This window comes from Cygnus olor, chromosome Z (assembly GCF_009769625.2).
Source record: "Cygnus olor isolate bCygOlo1 chromosome Z, bCygOlo1.pri.v2, whole genome shotgun sequence".
NCBI lineage: Eukaryota > Metazoa > Chordata > Aves > Anseriformes > Anatidae > Cygnus > Cygnus olor.
The window spans coordinates 8,573,493-8,596,699 of NC_049198.1; the positions used below are offsets into that span (position 1 = coordinate 8,573,493).

General features: G+C 38.5%; 1 protein-coding gene across 8 annotated transcripts in view; it reads right to left on the bottom strand.

The window, feature by feature from the left end:
• The window catches only part of KIAA1328 (KIAA1328 ortholog), a 173,119-nt gene that overhangs the window by 145,160 nt on the left and 4,752 nt on the right, over nt 1-23,207 (bottom strand). For all 8 annotated transcript variants that reach the window (XM_040540470.1, XM_040540468.1, XM_040540475.1 and 5 more), the window contains 3 exons: nt 21,666-21,805; nt 16,664-16,758; nt 7,805-7,920 (listed from right to left, as the gene is read on the bottom strand). In XM_040540470.1, the coding sequence (XP_040396404.1) occupies nt 7,805-7,920; nt 16,664-16,758; nt 21,666-21,805 (351 nt within the window). The remainder of the gene's footprint in view (nt 1-7,804; nt 7,921-16,663; nt 16,759-21,665; nt 21,806-23,207) is intronic.

Sequence of the window (23,207 nt, forward strand, 5' to 3'; positions counted from 1 at the left end):
AAAACTATTTCATGAGCGAAGGCCACTCTGAGGTTAAAAACAGTAAGATAAATTTGCTACTGATTAATAATAAAGCCATTCATTTTATTCTTCGAATCTAAAGTAATTACAAGCCAGAGTATGGCAAATGGATTTAGCAGAAGCCATTACGTCAGAAGAATCCTTTAAAGAAGAACACTAATTTAAAAGACTAAACTGAATAATGAACTCTCCTGAACAACAATTATTATGAGATTGATTTATTGAAAGTGTATTTAATCATGCAAGAAATGTTTAAACTTTCCAAAATAGTTCAGGGAGACAGAGAAACCAATAGCAGAGTCAGCCCAACGTCCTCATTATAGTTGAGAAGCTGAAGCAGATGGAGAATTCATTTAGTTTAGAAGGATAAAGTACATCAATTTCTCTGAATCCACATTTCTAGTCAATTTGTTACAGTACCAGCTTCAACAATTAATGATCTCATTTTCCCATTTGTGCCTCCTTTTAAGAGATCTCAGTCTTTGTTTCCGAATGAGGCCAAATATCATAAGGGAAAATTTAACTCAAAGAAGCATTGCTTTGAAAGCTCACATACCTAAAGCCCAATGTTTCAGCAGTAGCCACAAGAGCAGGGTCAAAATTTAGTCAGGTAAGTAACCTAATTAGTTTGAGTGCCTGAAAAAAAATAAATAAATCTGCTTTCCACTTAAGACACTGATTTCTACAGAGAAATAATTTTTACCTGACCTATTTCAGGCTTTTTCCTTATGGTAACTGCTGTTAATATATGAGATTGCTGTGGCTGAAGCTACATTTCTAATGACGGGTCCCTCCTGTTAAGTTCAGCCAGGTGCAACTCATCATCAGACCCAGTTTTTGAGATCCAAACCGGATAGTATAACTAATATCAAGCCTGTGATCAAGATACCATTCATCCTTCCGAGTTGGAAGACTGGTTATCTGTCAAGTATATACCTCCTAGCCACTATCAACAACCTCACAGAGCACGACCCCAGATCTTCAGCCAGCAAGACTGCAGCTCAGAGACATCAAGAGTCTAGTGCCAGGAACAGATCCCTGCGCTATCAAAGTGTCAAGAAACAGATGAGATATGAGAACACTACTAGCCCTCTACATTCACCCCAGTGGGTCTCCAAAATTCAATGCCAGAGCTGCTGGATGAGAACATCTCCTCTTAAATCAGCCACACACAGAATAACATTGTACTAAGCTTTCCAGTACAAACTACAAAGCCAGCAACCCTTCTTCTCTTATCCCACATCTACACTTCTGTACTGACAGCACCATTTCACAGCCAGTCTTGCACCACTGAGTGTAAAGTTTTAGGGCAACAAGCCAGTACAGCTCATATTCTAAAAAAGCTGACATTGATTGTTTAGATGCTGCCTGTTGATTCTGGATCATTTCATAACATGGGCAACGCAGTTGGTTAGCTTGTGCTCAAAGGCACTAGCTAGGATTAAACATAGAAAGCTGAGCTTTAAATGAATCTCCAGCCATTGATCCATTTGAACGCTCAACATTACAATATGTTTCACCTTGTTTTAGTTTAAAAGTTCATGAAAAATTCAAAATACCTTATTTACCCAATAGTCCTTGACTGATTCTTTTACATTTAAGAAGTTCTAAAATACATACATTATTTAGCCAATATTGCTGTTACAGAATAGCATATAAATATTCAGGGACTTTTTAATAAGTTCAGCTTTTATTCAATGGACCATAATGGTTGCTTAGAAACATTTACCAGTCAGGGACCTATAATAACAGTAAGGGAAACACCTTCAAAGAGTAAAGCAGTTGGATAAAATGGAAGAAAAGAGCAAGACACTAATCTTTCATTCTCCTCACATGCCTTCAAACAAATTATGATACACAAAATGATATACAGGATGCATCCACATATGAAAAACAGGAAGGGAGAAATTTTAAACTATAAGCTGAGAGAGCCGAGTTAAGCAACAGAAGAAAAAGGGCGATAGTAATTCCAATCGCTCAGTTTGTACCTTGTCATTATTAATACTAGAGAAACCATAAGAAAATCAAAAATTGGACTTGGACTTAACCAACTTTAAACACTAAAACTGTTACTGGGTTTTAAATAAACAGTCTGACTTTTGAAAACACTAGGCACAAGTTTTCTGTAAGTGGCAAGGTCTCTTCGCACCAATTTTCTTCTTGCATTTTTAACACCTTTTGCAGGGCAGGGACGAACAAGGCAGGGATCCAACTTTCATATACACACAGAATCATAGAGTATCCTGAGTTGGAAGGAACCCACAAGGAACATCGAGTCCCACTCCTGAACCACATGCTTAACCATATTGTTAATCTCCATATCCTATTTCTGTATGGCACTAGGTGTTGTCATTGGGAGTTCAAACCAACTGTCCTTTTGCAAACGGCAGCACTGCGGAGGCGCACACACATCTGATAAGCAGGACACCAGGACAATACATGCAACAAAGTACGTTGCCCAAAGGCTTTTATGCAAGACCCACTGTTTTGCTTCTCCACCTGTGATGACAATATTGGTGGCTCAGATTTTAAAAGGAAATGAAACTGAATAAACATATTTATCTTCCCATTCTCAAAACAGCAAATTCAACATTATAGAGAAAGTAAGCATGATACAGAACAGTCAGGTAAATTCTATAGCCTCATACCTGCTTTTCTATCATTTTGCTCTTTGGCATTAGTCAAGTCAAATTTTCTTCTGAAAAATAATGGTAATTCTCTATTAATCCAGGAAGATAGGAAGAGGAGGAAATATGGAAGTAGCACTAATTTACAAATATATGCAAGAGCAACATAATTAGCAGTACTATGGCAAAACTAGAACTGTTATTAAAGACTCCACATAATGTTTGTAAGAAGCCAATTATTCTTCCAGCAAATTAATATTCTATCTCACCAACAATATCAGAAAATGAACTGTTTTAGTTAAATTAATATTCATGTTAACTGCATGCAAAATCAAGTAATTAAGTAGTGCTAAGTAGTTATAGTACTAACGACATACGTAAAGAGCCTGTGATCATGTTTAGACTAGCCAATTAAATCATATGGGATTTGTTGTATGAACTTGGCTGAATCTTCAAATCAACAGATCATATTCAGCCAGAAAATAATTCCACCAAAAAGCTTAAGAAATGCAGGTACATTCTAAATATAAACCAAAACAAACATTTAGTAAGGCTGATGAGTTTAAATTTACATAAAGAAAAAAAAAGTTTGTAACAAATAGAATCTCTTTACCACTTTTTCTCCCTGTTCTTTGTCTCCAAAACGATCATTCTGGCAAGGAAATACATGTTCCTTCTCATAGCTTAGAATTCTATACTGATGTTTTATTATTTATTTTTAAGAAGTTTCCTCTTACCAAAGTAAGAGATATTTGCAGAAATGTTAAGGCTGTTTTTGCTTCTGCATTTATGCAAGAGCATCAAATTTAGATTAGAAAATCCTTAATGGTGATAACAAGAAAAGCTAAAGACCATAATATAATTTCTCTGGGCTTTGAAATAACACTAGTATTTGTTTCTTAATAATCTCGTTATTATTGTTTTTTTCCTAAGACATCTATCATGACAGTACTGGGGCATCTTACAAAAGATAATTCCCCGTTTCTTAAATTAAATCATATTTGGGACCTAAGTTAATAATGGGTGCTTGAAAAAATGCCAGAAAAAAAAAGGGAAGTCAAAAGCTTTTCTCTTAACCGCTCCTAGCATAAGTAGAAGGAATAACACAATAGCCTATGAGCATGACACAAACTGCTTCTCCCTTATTTTGAAAATGCAAATGAAACAACAGAAATTTCAACGGACATTTAAGTTGCAAGTCAAACACTCCAAAGAAAATGCTGGAATTTAGATTGTTGGTATGTATCCAACATGATCTGGGGATACAGCGTCAAAAAGACAAATATTAAATGGGGATGCTAGAGATAGCCTGCACGTGGTGGTCCATCTCACATAACCTTTCTCCAGCATTCTGTTTCAAAGTGTGGATGGTGCTACAATGCACTGAACCAACACATCCCATTTTACACCAACTGTCTCCCAACCATCTGACTGATCCCCATCCTGGGTCCTTCTGAACTCTAATTCTTCAACCCAAACACTTGTAAACTCATCAGTCACAGGCTTCAGTTCTTTCACATTACTCATGCCCAGACTAACTTCCAGGCCTTTCCTTTCAGCCAGGTCCTAATGCTCTTTTCTCAAGTGCAGCCTTTATTTCTGTTCTAACATACTGCTTAATCTTTCCTATCAGAAGACTCATTTTTCCACCACTTGCATCACTTAGAGACACAAGATCCTTATCTCTGCCCAACCCAGCTTCCATTTTTTTTCCTTTTGCTACCATTCATTGAAAACACGGTCCTTTTCTCTATTTTGACCCCAAACTCTTTCACCTCTCTACTCTCTCTCTTCCACAAATCATTCTCATTTGACTCACGCCTCTCCTTCTACATGTCCAGGTCCCCATGACACAGATAGGATGCAGTCAGTTCCATACCCAGAAGAACCCACAACAGCCTGAGCCAGAGCTGCAATAGCCCACAAGGATGGGAATGTTTATATTGTGCAGGTGACCTGGAACTTTTGCTTTGAAAGAAACAGAACACGTTACTGGATTTTTGCAGAGTTTATAAATTTGGCCCAACATGGGTAGATTTTAATAAGAACAGCAGAATACACAGTCACAGCACGCGTACCTTACACCACTCAGCATCTCCTCTCCAAAGAACAGCGCACCAGAACCTTTTAGGAATAAGCCTATGAGAATTTCACATATGCAAAATAAAGGTTTGATCCTCTTTCATTTCTGGAACTCATTAGGACACATTAGGTCAAGGGTTGTTTTTTTTTTTTTTTTTTTTGAAAAAAAGTCACATTCTTTTAGACGTGGACACACCATGTGAAGAACTAAGCCAGAATAGCTCCTTTTGACCAAATCATAAGATAATGTGTCAGGTCTGATGATACTGTTTTAGGGAAAAGGCATGGACTAGATGACTACTTAAAATCCCTCATTTTCTTTCATTCTATGATAGCAGGGATTTGGCAACTTATGACTCACAGCATGCTCATCAGTGTTGTCCTCCATTAATGGTATGCCCTAGTAAGATCTGTTCAAATCTCAAAGTTTCAACCGCAAGAGAAGAATGGAACTGACTTGAAGTTTGCATGAAATTTTAGTTGCTGATCCTCACCCACACAGTACTGACCAAAGCAAATGCAGATTTACGCTTCAGAGAGATACAATTCTCCAGTTCTACGAAATTACTCAGGGTTCTGCAGTGAAATTAGTGCACACCACCTCTTCTCCCATCCCCCATGCTTTTGTCATAGTTCATCAACAATGAATTCAAATAGATGAGTCCACAGAGCTTCTCCAAAAAAAAAAAATCAACCACAACAAAATGAGAAATTTCTGCTTTTAAAGTTAGGAGTTCAAGCACACAAAGCATATCCTTGCTGCAAGAGTCTTAATAAGGAAAAGAAGACAACTCCCTGAAAAAGCGCACACTTCCGTGTTATTCAAATTAAACCTCTACCAAGTTGAGGTTACACTTCACTGGATAGCTATAGCTGTTATATCAGAAGCACCGATTTATTATTGTAGGGTAATTTTAAACACTGGGGTAGATAAACTAATTTTATAGAGAATAAATTAGCTTTGGGGGAAAAAAAGTACACGAAATTGATTTTACTATACTTGAAAGTTTTTCCTTACGCTATTATATTCCTGGTATCTTATTTGCAAGTGAACTCTGTATATTTCAGAAGAATTTCACGTTTATGTACTTGAAAATAGCCAGAATCCATATTCTACTTTGGCAAGTCATTTCTACCATTCCTTGGCTCTGCAACGAGCTTTGAGAGATCAGAAATTAACTGATTAGGGGTACATGAAGGATCTTGAATCATTCACGTATGATAGGCAAATATTCCTATAGTTAAAATTATATTGGTTTAAATTATCTTGTTTTATATTTCTAGGTTTTGTAGAGTTTTATGAAGTGTAAAATTGCATGTATTAACCTTCTGCTATGTCTTTCTGACTTCTTCTGAGAAAGTATTCTTGCTTGTGCAGTCTATTTCTAGTAAACAAACAAAAGCAACAAAACAAAAAAGCAAGCATGGCTACTTCCCGGTAACCAAATAAACCTCAGATGAATTGGTGAAAGCTTTATGCAGGTAAATCAATACATACATACATATGATATATATATATATATCATATATATCATATATACATACATATATATATATATACACATATATATATATACATATATATATATATATATCAGGAACCTAATACCCCACCCACATTCATGGGCTGAATGAATACGTAAGGTATAACATACTACAAAATACTAACTTCAGTGTAATCAATGTGAAAGAGTTGCAATCACATCTAATAGCTCTTAAATACATGAGATCTATTATTTTCCAGGAAATGTTCCATACCCATTTAAGCTTGTTGATGTGTATATTATTTAGTACAGACAACAGACCAAGTTCTTTCTACCAGTATTACTGCCACTAGGCTGCAAGGGGATCTGCTGAATTATCAAGGGCAATCCCCTGCTGTCAGAAACAACAGATCAAGGAATTCCTTTCATAAGCTAACCAAGATCTATGACAATGAAGCTCCCCTCTCCAAACATTCCAGTGCTTAACTGCGAAATATGATTCCTCAAGTTTCCCAGAGCCCTCCTCTAACTTCATGTTTAAGTTTGTGGACTGTTTACCTCCATTCATTTCCATTCCAAGACTGGCCTACAGTTTGAAGAGTCCTTTTTTTGTCTCAGCATTCTCTCTCCCCCTATTCACTTCACCACCGTCTCAACCTACTTACGTATGGTTGGTCACTATTCACAAGTGTAACATACACACTACAGCCCCTTCTCAGAAAATAGGTTCTCCCTTCTCTATAACTTCTCTAACTTCATTTTTAACTTGAGCAAGGGATGACTCAGGACTGAAAACAGCACTACGCACTAGGTTTCAACAACACTTTTTACAATAGTATTTGTATCCTCCCTACTTGAAATACAGCTACTGATGAACCATCAACTATTTGCTTTTACTGTAGTTGCAGCATTATCTCCTCTCTCCCACTGTAGTCAACCGTTAGCCTTCTGAGGAATTTAACAACAAAGCATCAAAATCAACAATTTGGGGAGAAATGAACAAAAGCATTTTGTAAAGACATGTCACACCACACTGAAGGAAAGCTGTACTTCCTGCAAGATCATTTTGCATGAGATATTCCAGGACTGGGACTAAGCATATGCAGTTTAACAAAAATGGAAGTCACAGTCTGCAAGAAAAAAATCAGCCAACCTTGTATTAATAAAAAAGGCTAAGCCAGCTAAACCCCATAGTACATATTTATACGGTTTAAATGCTTTCAGTGTTAGTTGCCTTTCTCTGGACTCGCACTGGAATACCATGCAAGATAAATTTCAAACCTCAATTACAACAACCTAACAGGATTAAGAGAAAAAAAATCTATAACCATATTTTAATGCACAAATTCCTTATTGCCATTTCTAGTTGACAAATATCTATTTCATAGCAAAACAACATCATAGGAACAGCTGGATGGCAGTTTTAAGCTCAAATGAACCAGCATCACATGCTGACAAGTCATCTCTCTGATTGCTTTTGAATGGCAGCACATGCAGATTTATTCTCTGCCATAAATTAGAACAATTATTTCTCTGTAGTTCACTTTTTATTTCAGACAGTGAGCCCTTGCACACATTTTTAAAGGATATCTTCCCTTTCCTTGATGATAAGTTCATTCTGTTCCTCTAGCTGTCTGATCTTCTTCTCAAATGACTCCTGTTCAGCTTTCAGCCGTTCTTCTGTTACCTCCTTTTCTTCACTTACCCTGAAAAGAATTTGAGAGAAATAAAATAAATGCCCATAACCACAGTGCCCGACTTCCAATTCCTTTGCTTTCCAGGTAAGTGAATAACACCCTCTCCACCCGGAAAAAGCTCAGTTTCTCATAATGTTTATTTTATCATAGTACAATGGAAGTTGCATATGACAATGCAAGAAATTATTTTTTCAAAGACACCAGTCTCACAATAGTGCATGCACATTAACGTACAGCACAGAACTACAAAGTAAGGATCTGAGCCCACAGTGTGGTCTGTGCAGTCTGATTTTCTGCAGCCGTAATGAAGACACACTGGGATCCATACAAGCCTGGGACATGTAGACAGAAAACTCAAGTGGGAGAGCTTTAGCTGCTGAGACAGAAAGGAAATAGAAAAACTTTCCCCTTTCTTAAACTATATGCTAATTCTTCTTTTACATTTACTGGTCAAATATAAGTCCATGAAAGGAATCTTTTTCTTGTTAGTTTTCTCCAAACGAAACACTTTGGCCTCTTCTGGGGATCTTAAAATATCAAGCCGCAGGAATAAATTTTCCTTTCTGTCTGTGCCATGGCACCCTGTATTTTGCTACTCAGTGTAAATACTTGGATCAAGATTAAAAGATAACAATGTGAGAAAGGTTTACAGTGATCATTTATTCTGCATCTCACGAGGAGACTGTAAAAATAGTTATTCTGCTATCATGTAGGCAAGATGGCCATTATGCACAGATGATCCTGTAACTATATTAAAAGCATGGGTCAGAAGTCATGGTTCTATAAAAGCTCTACAAAAATATTAAGTAATAAGCTTAGACTAATAAATAATATTGCTCTGCACTTGAGCATTTTCTCTTGCTGAAGGCTCTTAAAATACAGCCTTTTATGATGGTGAAAGAGCTGCTACAATGCAGATGACAGGAGACCAAAGCAATACCACTTTCAGAAAACTTAAAATTTTAACTTCTTTTAAGTGAAACAATCGTATAGGAAGAAAAAAGGGAAAAGATACATATATGCACATATATGTGTAAATGTGCAATGGACTGTACCTTCCACTCGTCCCATCAGACTTGCTGACATCCTTAACAATGAGAACCCCATTTAGGCACAGAGCCACCATTTAACATCATCACCTTTCCCTTAATAGGACACAGAGGTGTTTCGATATTCCAGCAGAAAAGCATAAATACAATTAGGTCACCCCTACGGGGTGAGCTACAGACAGGCAGCATTCCCCAGCTCTACGACTGACCTACAGCCCTTCCCACAACAGCTCAAACAGACAACACGAAGCTGTAAAATAATTAATAATACTGAAACTTTTCTCTACAAACATCAAGGCTGAAAAATAACATATAGCGTATGAACAGATTCCATAAATTAGGACAGTTTGAAAGCTTGGAACAAGATGTTAATTGTATAGTTTCTAAATTACACAAAAAGACATTGATTTAGCACTAAAACATTCCATTATTCATACGCCCATGGCCTTATTTTACAACTTTATGCTCTAGCAATGTTCATCAAGCCATTCCTAGGCTCCCTTCTCTCCCCTCAAACAGCTGTATGAACTGTGGATCCATCCCCAAAGCCCACGTGCTCCTGTAGATGAGCAGGCAACAATCTTCTGAAAGCTATCGGCCACACATCCTTGCTCCTCAATACAGTTACAGGTATGGAACATATGCTACTAGGCTGCAGACCCATGCTTTTCCATCTAACCCCAACCAGTTTGTTTTCTCTGAATCTAGAGCACTCAGGTAACATGACTAGAGCATATATGACATACCTGGCACTATAATCATCAAAAGGTGCAAGAATGCCTAAAATGCCTTAAAGAGTAGTAGAGATCAGAGAATAAAGCCTTCAATTAGAAAAATTGAATGAAGGTAGCAGGTAGATGAAAGATAGGAATGAAGCAAGAATTGGGCAAAAAGAGATCAGAAGAGAAAGAGCGGACAAATATCGTCTCCAGGGTACTATATAAGGAATGATGCTTGCTTAATAACTTGGGTAGTGATGCTGCATTAGAAGAAGGTTCAGGTAACTGAAATACTGGGCCATGCTTGCACCTAGGAGTATTAAAATCAAAGAACATTACAGAAGACTTAGATAAAGAAGAAAGAATTAAGTGCTAGCAGAACTGGACTAAACCTAGCACGTTTTACCCGTTATCTAGATTCTGTGATTTGCTGCTTGTACCAGTTTGCATCACATTCACGCGCTGTGTTTGTATTTAACACAGATCACAGCAAGCTGTCATACTCCCAGACACATGAATATATTGTAACACATATCTTATGCAGTAAATGACTGAGAACAGTAAGTGATCTTAGAAGAAACGTGGCAATATGTGTTTATGTATCACAAAGCAGGAGACAGCCCATAAAGGGCAGGCAAGATATAGAAGACAGTTACTCACAGGAGGTGGCAAAAGGAAGTTGGAGAAAAGGAATACAAGAATGTCATCAGATTATGCTGGATATATGTCACATCTTATACATAGCTCAGTGAGATTTTTTTTTATATCCTTATTTCCTTGCCTTCTGGCAGTAAAGAACAGATGATTTTTAGCAGAACTAGGAAGGACTTCACTGCTGCTAAGCAGAAACATAACAAGGCTCACAGTACTCCTAAGAAGGATTTTGATCTGATTTTCTTCTCCTTGTGGTCAGAAAACAGCAGTAAAAGGAAGAAGGCGCCCCAGCTACAAGGGCACAACTGCTCCATTGGGCAACACACTGGTATTCAGCTTGACTGTCATTGCCTGCAGCAGCAAACAGAGGACTGACAGCTGAGAGGGAAGATAACAAATCAGTAGAACTATCCCTGATGTTCAATGCCTGCAATATTTCCTTGCATACAATTTACATTCAACTAACTTGTGGCATAGGATACACAATCTTTGTTCAAGATTTGTTTTAAACTCAGCACTTCAAAGCTTATGTAATTCCAAATGCATCTAAATAAAGATCTTAATTTTGTTTTACAGGAGCCTCTGTAGAAAAAAAAGAAAAAAATATGATGTAGATATATCGACAGAAACCCCTCCTAGGACATCAGCCTTAGGGTTCAAGTTAATTCCTAATTCACCAGTTCCAATTATGGTGTGCTCCCAAATCCACTGCTGCTAGTAGGAGTTCTGGCTGTCTCAGTGGAAGAAACTTGACCAACAAGTTTGCTGATGACACAGACTCATTCCACTGACTAAATAGGACTGATGTTCTCCAGGTAGAATTTTTGAAGCAATGCCTGGGTCAACAGCACTAAGTTTTATTTGCCTAATGAAAACTGGCATGCGCAAGGAAGAGCCATGATAATGCTAACATCAAAACCATACTAGGGACAAAACTCAGAAGTAACTCTTCTTGACTGAAAGAGCCTACACTGAGGTGGGTAGAAGGGGAAGGGAAGAAGTGCTGATAAAGCAAATGAAAAGTAGTATTTTGTACTTTATAAAGGTGTGAGGAAAAATGAGCTTTTACCAAGAGAAATCCAAATGCAATGAGAACTTTGGCTGAGCAAGACAGAGAAGACAAAATAAATGAAAAGCACGGACTGCCACTGGGATCTGTTCACTCAGATCTCACTGATCAGTCACATACTTGCTGGGAACATTTACCTTTCAGGAACTCTTGCTTGATACTAGTCCACTAGCAAGCTAGCCAAGATTAAAGTGTTTTGGTGACTGTTCCTGAAAACCATAAGTTCTACATTCCAAGCAAAAAAACAGAGCAAGGACCAAGGTAAGGGCATCAGACAGAGCCCAACACACATGGGACCAAGGCAATGCAATTCGGTATTCCAAGTGTAAGATGTGCACCAAAAAGATGAAACAAGAAGTTTAATGCCAGACTTGATCACAACACGCCTTCGGTACAACTGGGCGACAGTGACATTTTGCATCAGCACTGCGGGAAGACAGACTGGCAGCATTTTTGTCTAGGGGCACTGTTCACAAATCTGATACATTTTACTCGAGTGTAACAAGCAGTCTGTATAAATTAAAAAATAACCAAAAAACTCCAACAATCCCATAATTGAAATTGCTGCACAATGGATAAGTTTTATGATATGCAGCTTGCAAAATAATACAAAACTAGATCTCACAGCATGAATTTATAGCTACAAATGACTTTTTAAGTACAATAGGTAAGTGTGATTGGTGATGCAATAATTCTAGGCATGCTTTACCTATCAACAAGAAGTAATTTACATACAAGCTTAGGGATATCTCATTTGCAGTCTCACTGCCTGACTAATTAAGAGAACTCCAGCAGAATATTGTCTCTTAAAGTAAAACATACAGAAAAAAAGAAAAAACGTTGACATTGAAGTTAAAGCCAGATAACCGTTTGGTTAAATATGAGATAAATATGGGTAAACCCATGATAGCAGGCAGCCCAAGAGGCCAAACACTGTGGATTTGTCATAGGGACTTTCACGTTCATTCAAGTTGTCCTTCAAAGATCCTAAGAGCTGGAAGGAAAACACTTAAATGACAGATACATGCTACAATTGCTTTACTGCCTTCCTTTGTAATGATTTCCACTTCTGTAATCAAATTAACCAGTTTAGATTCCCATTTTCACCTTTTGCTGGAAAATCTTCATTTCAGTTGGTCAATTTCTTCTTAATATCAGACTAAGAAGTCTACTGACATTGCATTACATGGACAAGACTAGTGTCCCAGACTGACAGATCCCTAGAAAGAGTCCGGGATTCCTGTGACAGAGGAAGGAGGCAGCATTTTCTCCACGAGGTACAAAGGGCTGTCTAAAAGTTGTTCTCCTAGCTGCCAGATACAAGTCATTCTGGGCACACCACTGGTCTTTGCCAGAAAGACACTCACCCAATAGCAAAAAAATTCATCTTGTACCTCATTTGAAAAGGGCAATCGCTCCCTCCCCTGTGTGAATAAGGGCATTAGGATACCTTTCTACCTAAATTGCTTTCAAAGATATGTTTGCAAAGACAACAGAGAGCCAGCTTTCTCCAAGTATTCTTACTTCAAATAAGATAAACAGAGGAGTTAGATACAAATTCTCAACACTAAAAGCAAAAAAGTCTTTCATGAACTATTCTATGCCTCTTAGTCTATTCATTCAAAAGAAATCTGCATGTCTGAACAGTACTTTTAACTGTGCATGCAGAATTATTTGTGATGCACGTGTCAAAGGAGGAGCCAGAAAGTCACAATACTACAGCTATGTATCAGTAAGGAACGAGGTGAATGCTTGCAAGCACACACACATACTTTCCCTGCAAAGTTATGACCCTCTTCATTCAGCCAAATGCTGAGAGCTCTTAAAATATGCCTATCATTTTTAAAACATTTCACTCCAGAACACGTTGTGACCATTCTCAGTAAGGAGTTTAGCAATTCCTTAATGCTCAACAGTCAACAGGCTAGGTCCCAAGAGGCCTTGCCCTGTTCCCTCTTGGAAGAGGTTAATGTGTCCCGACATCGGCACTGAGAACAAGGGCAGGAATCTTTCAGTGTCTTCACTGTGCCACTGCTCATTTCATTACATAACCTGATGACTGCTTTAGGAGAAGCCTGCAGTAACAAAAGCTGAGAGAGTATTTTTTTTTTTGCCTCTTAAAAGACCTCTGCTTGTAGGGAGAGTTAAAATTTGCTCTTACTGTGCCTGCCACTTTCACCACCATGCCAGCAGCACCTTACTGTAAACAGGGTAGTGCCATGCTGGTTATTTTTGAAAATCATGGCTCATCACACTCAAGAATTTCCCATTTACTCACAGAGCATTTTGGCATACATGGGCATGACTCATTCTGCTCAGAATTTCCCCTACAATAACAACGTGAACAGAATCTGCTGACACAATTTAAAAAAAAAAAAAAAAAAAATCACATCTGCAACATTTCAGCCTTTTAAGTTCGGACCAAGTTTGCCTCTCACTTTTTACATCTTAATCATAGAATGGACTACAGAATGGTTTGGGTTGGAAGGGACCTTAAAGATCCAGCAGTCCCACCCCCCTGCCATGGGCAGAGACCCCTCCCACCAGCCCAGGCTGCCCAAAGCCCCATCCAGCCTGGCCTTGGGCACTGCCAGGGATGGGGCAGCCACAGCTTCTCTGGGCAGCCTGGGCCAGGGCCTCGCCACCCTCTGAATAAAGAATTTCTTCCTATAACATCTAATCTACATCTCTCCTCTTAGAATTTAAAACCATTCCCCCTTGTCCTGTCACTATCCTACTCATATAAAGAAGGAAGACAGACTGGATATGTTCAAAGGAAAAATAACGGTTAGATTGATAGGTGGCAACAGAGAAAAAATTAGATTTTTTAGCCTAGAAAGAAGGATTAGAGAGGATACAGCTGAGTCCTTCTGTTGGACACTGTCTCAAAATTCAATCAAGTCCCTAACAGCTCATGTGATGTCAGCCACTGGAATCCCCAGCCGCAGAGCCCAAGCTGAGCACAGTAACTGAATTTTTCAAAGGAAGAGATAAAGCCAGCATTACAATTTGCTCACACCAAGACAAAGTCCCACACTTCAGCATATTAGGTGATACACAGGCAACACACTTTCCCAGTGTTCAAAAGTGCAGTGGGAATGAGAGTTTGACAAAGAGAAGAAAAAAATACGAAGAGAAAGAAAAGTACATTAGTTCCCCTTCAGCAGCTGCAAAAGTCAAGTAAGAGACCGATATCCTGAACTGCTCAAGCAAAACTTGGTTGAAATGCAAGCCCCAGGAGTTAACCATGTTTTGTCACTGGTTTCCATGCAGACAGAATTTTGCCACCATACACCTGCCCTCATGCAGGCAGTTATTGACCAATCTATTTCTGTCCACCATCCTGCAATAAACGTGCAGGAATTAGTTCCAACTACCATAATTCTCATTCATAAATAGTAGCAAAACAAGGAATGGTGAATTACAGCACTGGTCAAGTGAGATCTTTATTATTCCAATTATTTATTATAAGACAGTCTTCCTGGAAAACTTTCAGCATTGTGCTGGTTCTTTGTCTTCTCTGATATAGCAGAGAATGTCCTACTGCATGTAAAAATCCTCCATCATTACACGACTCGAGATGAGAATTATGAAGAGTTTTAAAAAAGTGACGAGGTGAGCAGAATTAAAGTTCAACATCCCTATTACTCTGCAACGGACTTTTAATTACATCCAATAAAAATATGATTAGGTTTAAAAATAAAAGAGAACTAAGTATAAAATAATAGTGTTCCACTAATTTTACTTTTCAAAATTAATGTTGCTGCACCTTCTATTTTTCTTCGAAGAAATGTCAGGCAGAAATATCAAACTGTCCTCAGGGAAAAATCACAGCATCTGAGACTTAAGAAGAATCCCATGCTCAAATGAGTTAGTGTACTAGTATTCTCTAGAGAGCAGAGTATTATGAGGAACAATGTTATAAAAGACTTTTTTAAATATTAGAATATACCTCTATATATCAACAGTGGCAACAGTGTCCGAATAGCTCTAACAGCTGACAATTTGTAACCAGGCTTCCCAGCAATCTACTCTTTATGACAGCCTTAACTAGACATTTTCTAACACAAGGTAGGATAAAATAGGGTTGCAAGCATGACAAACTTCAGAAATTACTAAAATACCGTATAGCAAGAAAACCTGTATTGGTACAAATTATTATCAGGCAAAACGGTCCACTGGACGAGGATAATCAGAGAGAAAATATTCCTAGCTGCACCAGAGACTTATTGCGTGACCTTGAACAGGTAACGTAATCTCTCTGCCCACATTTTCCTACATAAAAAGAAAAAGAATAAAGGCAGTAATGCTCGCCAATTATTGTGCATATAAAATCTGTGACAAAAAAGTACTTCATTAATACTTAAGAACTTGCATTTTATTCTAGAAAAAACTTAGCCTTTACGTTCTCAGTGTGGACACTAACTTTTAGCCTAAAGGCACTAAGATCATCTCACAAGGTTTTCTCCTCTGGTGTTGTAAGAAAACCTGCCATGTGCTCCTCAGTTTTAGAGGCATTGTGTAAGAAGCAGATTTCCAGAAACTCTGAAGTGTAAGGGACACAGAGTGGAGGGAAGAAAAAAAATCTCCTCTCTCAAATCCAACTTTATTTTTACCATCATTTGTCTTCATGAATGAAACTAGTACTGGAACGAAACTCAGAAAAACCTTTTGCTAAAGTTGAGAAGTTTGCACTATTTCAGCCTCTCTTTTCAAAGAATAGGGGGAACATGATTTTATTTTACTTTAATTTCTTAAATTTGGCAAAGTAAGTTAAAATCGCAGTGGAGTCTGTTGCTCTACAGAGGAAAACACAGGTGAATGCAGATTAGCATGTTTTAGCCACAAGACCAGCAATCTGCTTTTAATATGGATTTCCATATAAAACCTTACTCCTAACAAATAAGCACTACAAAGTTTCATACCAACGAAGTTCCTTATTTCCAAAAGACAACATATATTTATTTAAAAGCATATGATACAAGCAGCAAACAAAATCTAGCCCTGTGACTATACTTATGTGGATGAACTGCTGCAGGTCACAAAACTTTGGCTCTTGTTTTCATAATGTTCAGGGGATTTAGGATCAAGAAGCAAGAAAAAACTGATCAGGCTGCCTCATTCTTCATACCTCTTCGAGCAAAAAAAAATTACCTTATGCAAATATTCAGTTCCATAATGCAGTTTTACATTGCTTGATGTTAATTATCGGAATGACTCTCCTTAAACATAATGCATTTTCAGGTGATACTTATTCTCACCTGGCAAGTTCTTTAATTAAGTTTGCAATGCGTCTCTTGTCCTCAGGACATAAATCCTTTAAAGAAGCACTCTTCATTCCTCCTTCATTAGTGACCTGAAAATTGAAAGCCACAATTTAGAAAGTAATCTTTAAAGAAGAGCAAGTATTTCATAACACATTAAAAGCATTTCAAGACCTAATAATTAGAAACTGAAGGTAGACAAATTCCAACTGGAAATAAAGTGCATATTTTTTTTTAACTGTAAGTACAGTTCAGTGAAACCAATTACCAAAATTGTGGAGAATTCTAAGAGACTTGTAACTTGTAAAATGCAAGCTACTGGCTTCAATAATAAACATGTTGAATGAAGTTTCAAAACGTACACCACACATTGATTCATACTGAAGTTAAAGTGCAATAGACTCATGACTTGGAAACCTAGTGCAGTGATATCCAATACCAGGTTCAAACTTTATTGTATTGGCATTTTAAAATACAGAGTAAGAAAAAAAAATTCCGCCTTAACATTATGACCAAAGCATACAAACAGCAAAAAAGTTATGCAGTACATTGCTAGTAGAAGGTAAATCCTCATCTCAAACAAATTTTTTAATACACTGAAAAGTACACAGTCCTTTGCACATCATTATCATTTGTTTTCAATCACTAATATGCTACCTTCACAACTTACCACCCATTCTAAAAAGGAACCTTTAGTATATTCCAGTTCTTCTATTAATACATTCCTCTATTACGCTGAAAACTGCAGTATTTGTTATCAATGTCCACCAGAGGGCATATTGCTGTTCGTATTTGCAACAGTTCTTTGTAGTGCCTGGTTATTGTTATTATTACCTATGTTGGGTGTTTCTAAGTGGGAAACAATTCCTAGTTCAAAATTGCTTTTATTTACCATCAGTGACTCAGTTCTTTATTGCTAGCAATAAGTACAAAATAATAATCCCAAAATGATTGCAGTAATAACAGCTATGCTATTCTGCCTAAGATTCTGACAAGTTTAAATATTTCCACTTAATCTTTTATTTCAATTTAGACTTTAACAAGCCTACAAACGTTATAAACCTTTGCAAGCACATACAGTCCTCAATAAGAGATACAAGAAGGCTACCAAATGTTGTGCAGCTTGGCCGAGCTAGCACAATACAGCACTGAACAACCTCTGAACATAGAAAGCAAACACTGGGCTTATCTGCCCTCATTAGCAGTAACAGCAGCTGATCTACACACATCAGAGAGGAAATGCCCCTTTCCACTCTTAGCTAATTGCTTCTTGAACAATGGTTTGAAACAATTAAAGGACTACGCAGCTTTCAAAAGAGGTGATGATTTTAGAGTCAGGTTACATCCACCTGACCCTGCAGTACGTTCTTATTTTAACTTCAACATGTTCTCCTTGGAAAAACAGGATTTCACAAGGCAAATCAGATTTCAGTGCTTTTCAAGGGGACATTTGATTTCACAGTTTCCTTCACAAACATATGCTATTTACAGTCACACAAATAGGGAAAGTCTTTAACTTAACTGAATTTAACTTCAACTAAACATATGGTTGAAGGATTTCCATTTCCTATGCTAAAATGTCTGAAAATGATTTTTACTCTGTTTTAGCAGCTAGCTGATGGAACCTCTTCAAAAGAAAAAAAAAAGACATTTTTCAATCAAAAAATAAGTCAGAAGCTTTATTACATTAGTAAAGGAGATGTTAACAGAAGGTACCTCAAGCTCTTCCCCAAACCCATGCACATGCTGTCAGACACAGACTTATGGGACGAACAGGAAAAACTGAAAAGTTAATCTGTGTTTTTTTTGTGTTTTTTTTTTTTTATTATCCACAAGTATGGATAAATGGCACACAAAAAATTCTTCAAGGCAAGCTTGTATCTGCCTTACTGCTTGTCAAAATGAAACTGTGGAATTAGACACAGCAACAGCTCTACCATAAAAACAAGATGACAAATGAGACAGGGTCCAAGACAATACAGTCTCCTTTTTCCAGATCTCTGTCCTTTCTATACATGCCTTCTATACATCCAATGTTTCATAACCCAGTATTTTCAAGGGGAAACACACTACCTAAGTGGAAGATTTTCTTCCCTTATAATCCATATGTTAGAAGATGACAACCTGCCGGAAAGAAGCAGACAAGTTCTGCGAAACAGGAAGCAGGAAGATTTTAATCATGACCAGTAAACCACTGATTTATTGAAATTATCAGAGAAGTTGCAGAGCTAACAAGACCTTTTTGAAGACTTCTCCCAAACTCTCAACCTACTACACTGTCCTCAAGTCTATCTGAATGAAGACAAGGTAAACTAGTTCTGCTAGGATTCACGTTAGAGAGAAACCCAATCTATTCTTTTCAACAGATGATTCTGGTAAATCATAATGGTGTGCTACCTACCAGTACAGCAGCACAAAGTACATCAAAATAAAGTGATCAGCTCTCCCTAGACACACAGAACCCTAGCCACACCTTGAAGAAAATTAGTTGTTAGTCATGAAAACTCCTTGTGAAAAATGGTATGAAACCTTCCTCTTCTGTAACAAGCAAAATGTTTTTGTTCTGTTTGTTTCAAGCAATTCAGAGCTTATCTTAAAAGTTAAAGTACAAAGTTTCCATGAGGATTTGACATGACAAGAGAAACACAGAAAGTTAAAAAAAAAAAAACAGAAAAGAGTAAAAGCTTTGAACCCATTTTATTGTCGATGTTGTTAAAGCACATCTGAGTCTCAAATCACATTGCAGTGTATTAGGCATTATATAAAAAGAACAAAAAAAAATCTACCTCTACAACCCTCACATGGAAAAGGGAAGTAAACAAGTAATGCTAACAACACACAACACAACAGATTTTAAAGTGGGATATGAAGGCATCTCTGAGGCAGGGGGGTCGCAGATGCTTATGAAGAGACCCATCTACATAAAAATTGTACGTAATGATGGATATCTGTGAAATTTCTCTGCGTGTCACTTAAGAACAACATCATTTGCAAAGTGGAGGTACATACGAGTCTCCTAAAAGCAAGCACTGGTAAAAGAGATATAGATTGGGAAGAGTCCAAGAGGGGTCCAAAAATGAATACTAGTTATCAGTGTCTCATGCTGCAGAGAACAAAGCTGCTTATGGATTCAAAGAGGAACGACTCTGTCAAAGTAGTGAGAACAGCGTGATCTATCTTCACATTAGAGTTTTGAGCATACATGTGAGGCACACAGCATACAGAAGACAGAGAGGACATCTTAACCCAGACACAGAACAAGATTTAATGAATGTTAATACAGCAGTGGACCAGATACAGTCATGACAGTTAGCATGCTGGAGGGAAGGGATGCCATCCAGAGAGACCTGGGTAGGCTGAGAGGCTGGCCTGTGAAAACCCTCACGAAATTCAACAAGGCCAAGGGCAAAGTCCTGCACATTGGTCAGGGCAATCCCAAGCATGAATACAGGCTGGGAGGAGAATGGATTGAGAGCAGCCTTGAGGAGAAGGACTTGGGGATACTGGTAGATGAGAACCTGGACATGAGCCAGCAATGTGTGCCTGCAGCCCAGCAAGCCAGCCGTGTCCTGGGCTGCACCAACACAGCGTGGGCAGCAGGGCAGGGAGAGGATTGTCCCCCTCTGCTCTGCTCTCGTGGGACCCCACCTGGAGCCCTGCACCCAGCTCTGGGGACCCAGCACAAGATGGATATGGACATATTAGAACAAGTCCAGAGGAGGCCACAAGAATTCTGAGGGCTGGAGCACCTCTGCTGTGGGAATAGGCTGAGGGAGCTGGGGGTGTTCAGCCCGGAGGAGAGAAGGCTCCAGGGAGACCTCACAGCGGCCTGCCAGTGCCTAAAGGGGGCTGCAGAAGAGCTGGGGAGGGACTCTGTGTCAGGGGGTGCAGTGATAGGACAAGGGGGAATGGCTTGAAACTAAGAGAGGGGAGATTCAGATTAGATTAGGAGGAAATTCTTCCCTCAGAGGGTGGCGAGGCCCTGGCCCAGGCTGCCCAGAGAAGCTGTGGCTGCCCCATCCCTGGCAGTGCCCAAGGCCAGGCTGGATGGGGCTTTGGGCAGCCTGGGCTGGTGGGAGGGGTCCCTGCCCATGGCAGGGGGGTGGGACTGGGTGAGCTTTGAGGTCCCTTCCAACCCAAACCAGTTGGGGATTCTATGAAAAGTTTTAGACACTGCCTGGAAGTACAAAGATACTAAATCCTAATAGCTTACTGAGTTGCCCCAGATGACTGCTAGGCAAGAGACAACAGTATTTAAATGACTCACAATCAATATACTACCCAAATCACGTCAGAAAAATGCCATCTCTCAACAGATTTGTGAACATCACAAGACCTATCAGAACACTAAATAACTTTCTAAGGGAAACCCCACTGCTTTGAAACTTCTAACGCAATAAACTCTAAAAGGGTCACTTACTGCCACAGGAGTAGGCCAGATAACACACTGAAGCACAGCCAAAGATAACATCAACTGGCAGAGCAACTCCTATTACTCAGATGCACTTTAACTTTTCCTATCAAAAATGGAAAGTGATTTTACCTTGTTACATGAGCAGACAGGACAAAAAGGCCTCCAAAAAGAATTTTGCACGTCCAGTTTCTAAATGATAAGACTAAACCAAAGAAATTGAATAGACTGAAACACTGCTTGTGTGTTTGGCAAGTAATATACCGATTAGGAGCTACTCTAAGCTTCTTTCTCCCTCTACACACATACACACAGGTGTATAAGCCATTTCACATGGCCCCGGTTGCAAACCACTTACATAAATTAGCACATTGAGCTTTTGTTCTCCTTAAGTTAGCAAGCTATCTCAGGGGAAAATTAATTTCTGCCAGCAAACCACCATGTAAATGGACAATAAAATTAAGAATTTGCAAGAGTAATAGTATTCTAAAGCTAGGTAGAAGTTTTCTATCTAAAGATTTTCAGATTTTCTCAACATTTTTACACCATGTGCACTCTTCAAAGCAAGAAAAAATTGCCTTTACTGACCTGCTGCCCTGTCAGATCTCCTGTGCTTCTAACAGGATCCATGGAAACAGAAGCAACAGCTACAGGCACCTTTGGCTCAGCTTCACTTTTTTGACTCTCTGGCAAATACCTTGTTCTTAAATTTCCTTTTGTAGACACTCCTGTAGATGAAAGACAAGTAAAACACAGATTATGAAGACAAACGGGAACTTTTTTGTGCCTCCTACAACAGGCCTTCCACAAATTCATTCTTGGCTTAGCAGCTCTTTTCGAAAAGAAAGAGAATTTCAGGTGTCTGTTTGCAGTTCCCCCCAGACTCTCACCCCATACTAAATTTTGTTAAGATGAAAATATGAGCAGAAGAAAAGAGGTGCATGGCACTGAACATCCAGCCACATGAATATGGAAGTAAATTCTGAAACCTGCATGTTGTCTTCTGACTGAGGTTCAATGCAAAAAGCAGTGTTTAAGATGCAAAAGCATAAAACTGAGCTGGTGTTTTGACAGTCAGATACAAATAGGAACCAAACAGAAGTAATGCTGTTAGAAGTACGACTCACATGATAAACCATTTTTTTTTCTGTTATACAGCCAAGCTGCTGATTGCTCAGACTAACTGTTCCTGTCAGGACCACGCATATGAGTAAGGTTACACCACAGTGCACACTCCACAGATCTTCTGTAAAAAGCTTCCTGCCATAACTGGATTAGTTCACCCCTACTGCAGGTAAAAACATTAGAGCACTGCAAATCCTCGTCGTGCAATTATAAAGTGTCAACACTAACACTGACACTAAAACCTCCCAAGGGCAGATGAAAACCAACAGCTTCTTGGTACTGCATGAAAGATCAAGTCTTGACTGTTCAGAGGTGCAGAAGTTTTGACCAAAAAACTCAAATACTGTATTTATACTACAGACTATACTCCTCTGGGGAATGAACTTACTCCTTTGAGGAATGAACTTTAGAAGTGTGTCAGCAATTCAAGTGAAAGAACTAAATTACAGACTTTAACATCTCCATGCTTGGACACCAGGGAAAATGTTTCTGACATTCTCCTCATAAACACAGGAGTGGAAGAGAAGTGGAAAAATGTTACACTGAGTGAATCATTTACAGCATTTTGGATCCCTGCTTTTTTTCTAGGACACACTGATTAACAATCTAATATCGCTTGGCTTGAATTATACTAGCAACTAAACACATTCAAAGATTTTTAATAGAGCTGCTTGCCCTGTAGGGTTTTTGTTGTTGTTGTTTTTGTAAGGGTAACCATGCTACTCCAAAGGTAGAGAATAAGGACTCCTCAAAGTTTATAACTGCTTAACTGCTGAACATATGCTGTACATATACGCAATTTTACTTGAGTTAATCCTCTGCAGCCATATTTTCAGGACATGGTGTCACTGTAAAAGTTGTCTTTATGCTTGACAACAATTAGAAAATTCTAAAGAAGGGAGGCTAAGAACACTCATTATTTCCCCAGGGATGTACACAAGTACGCGCTCAGTAAATCAAGGTCAAGAGAACTAATTACAAAACAATTTCAGTTTTTCTATACAC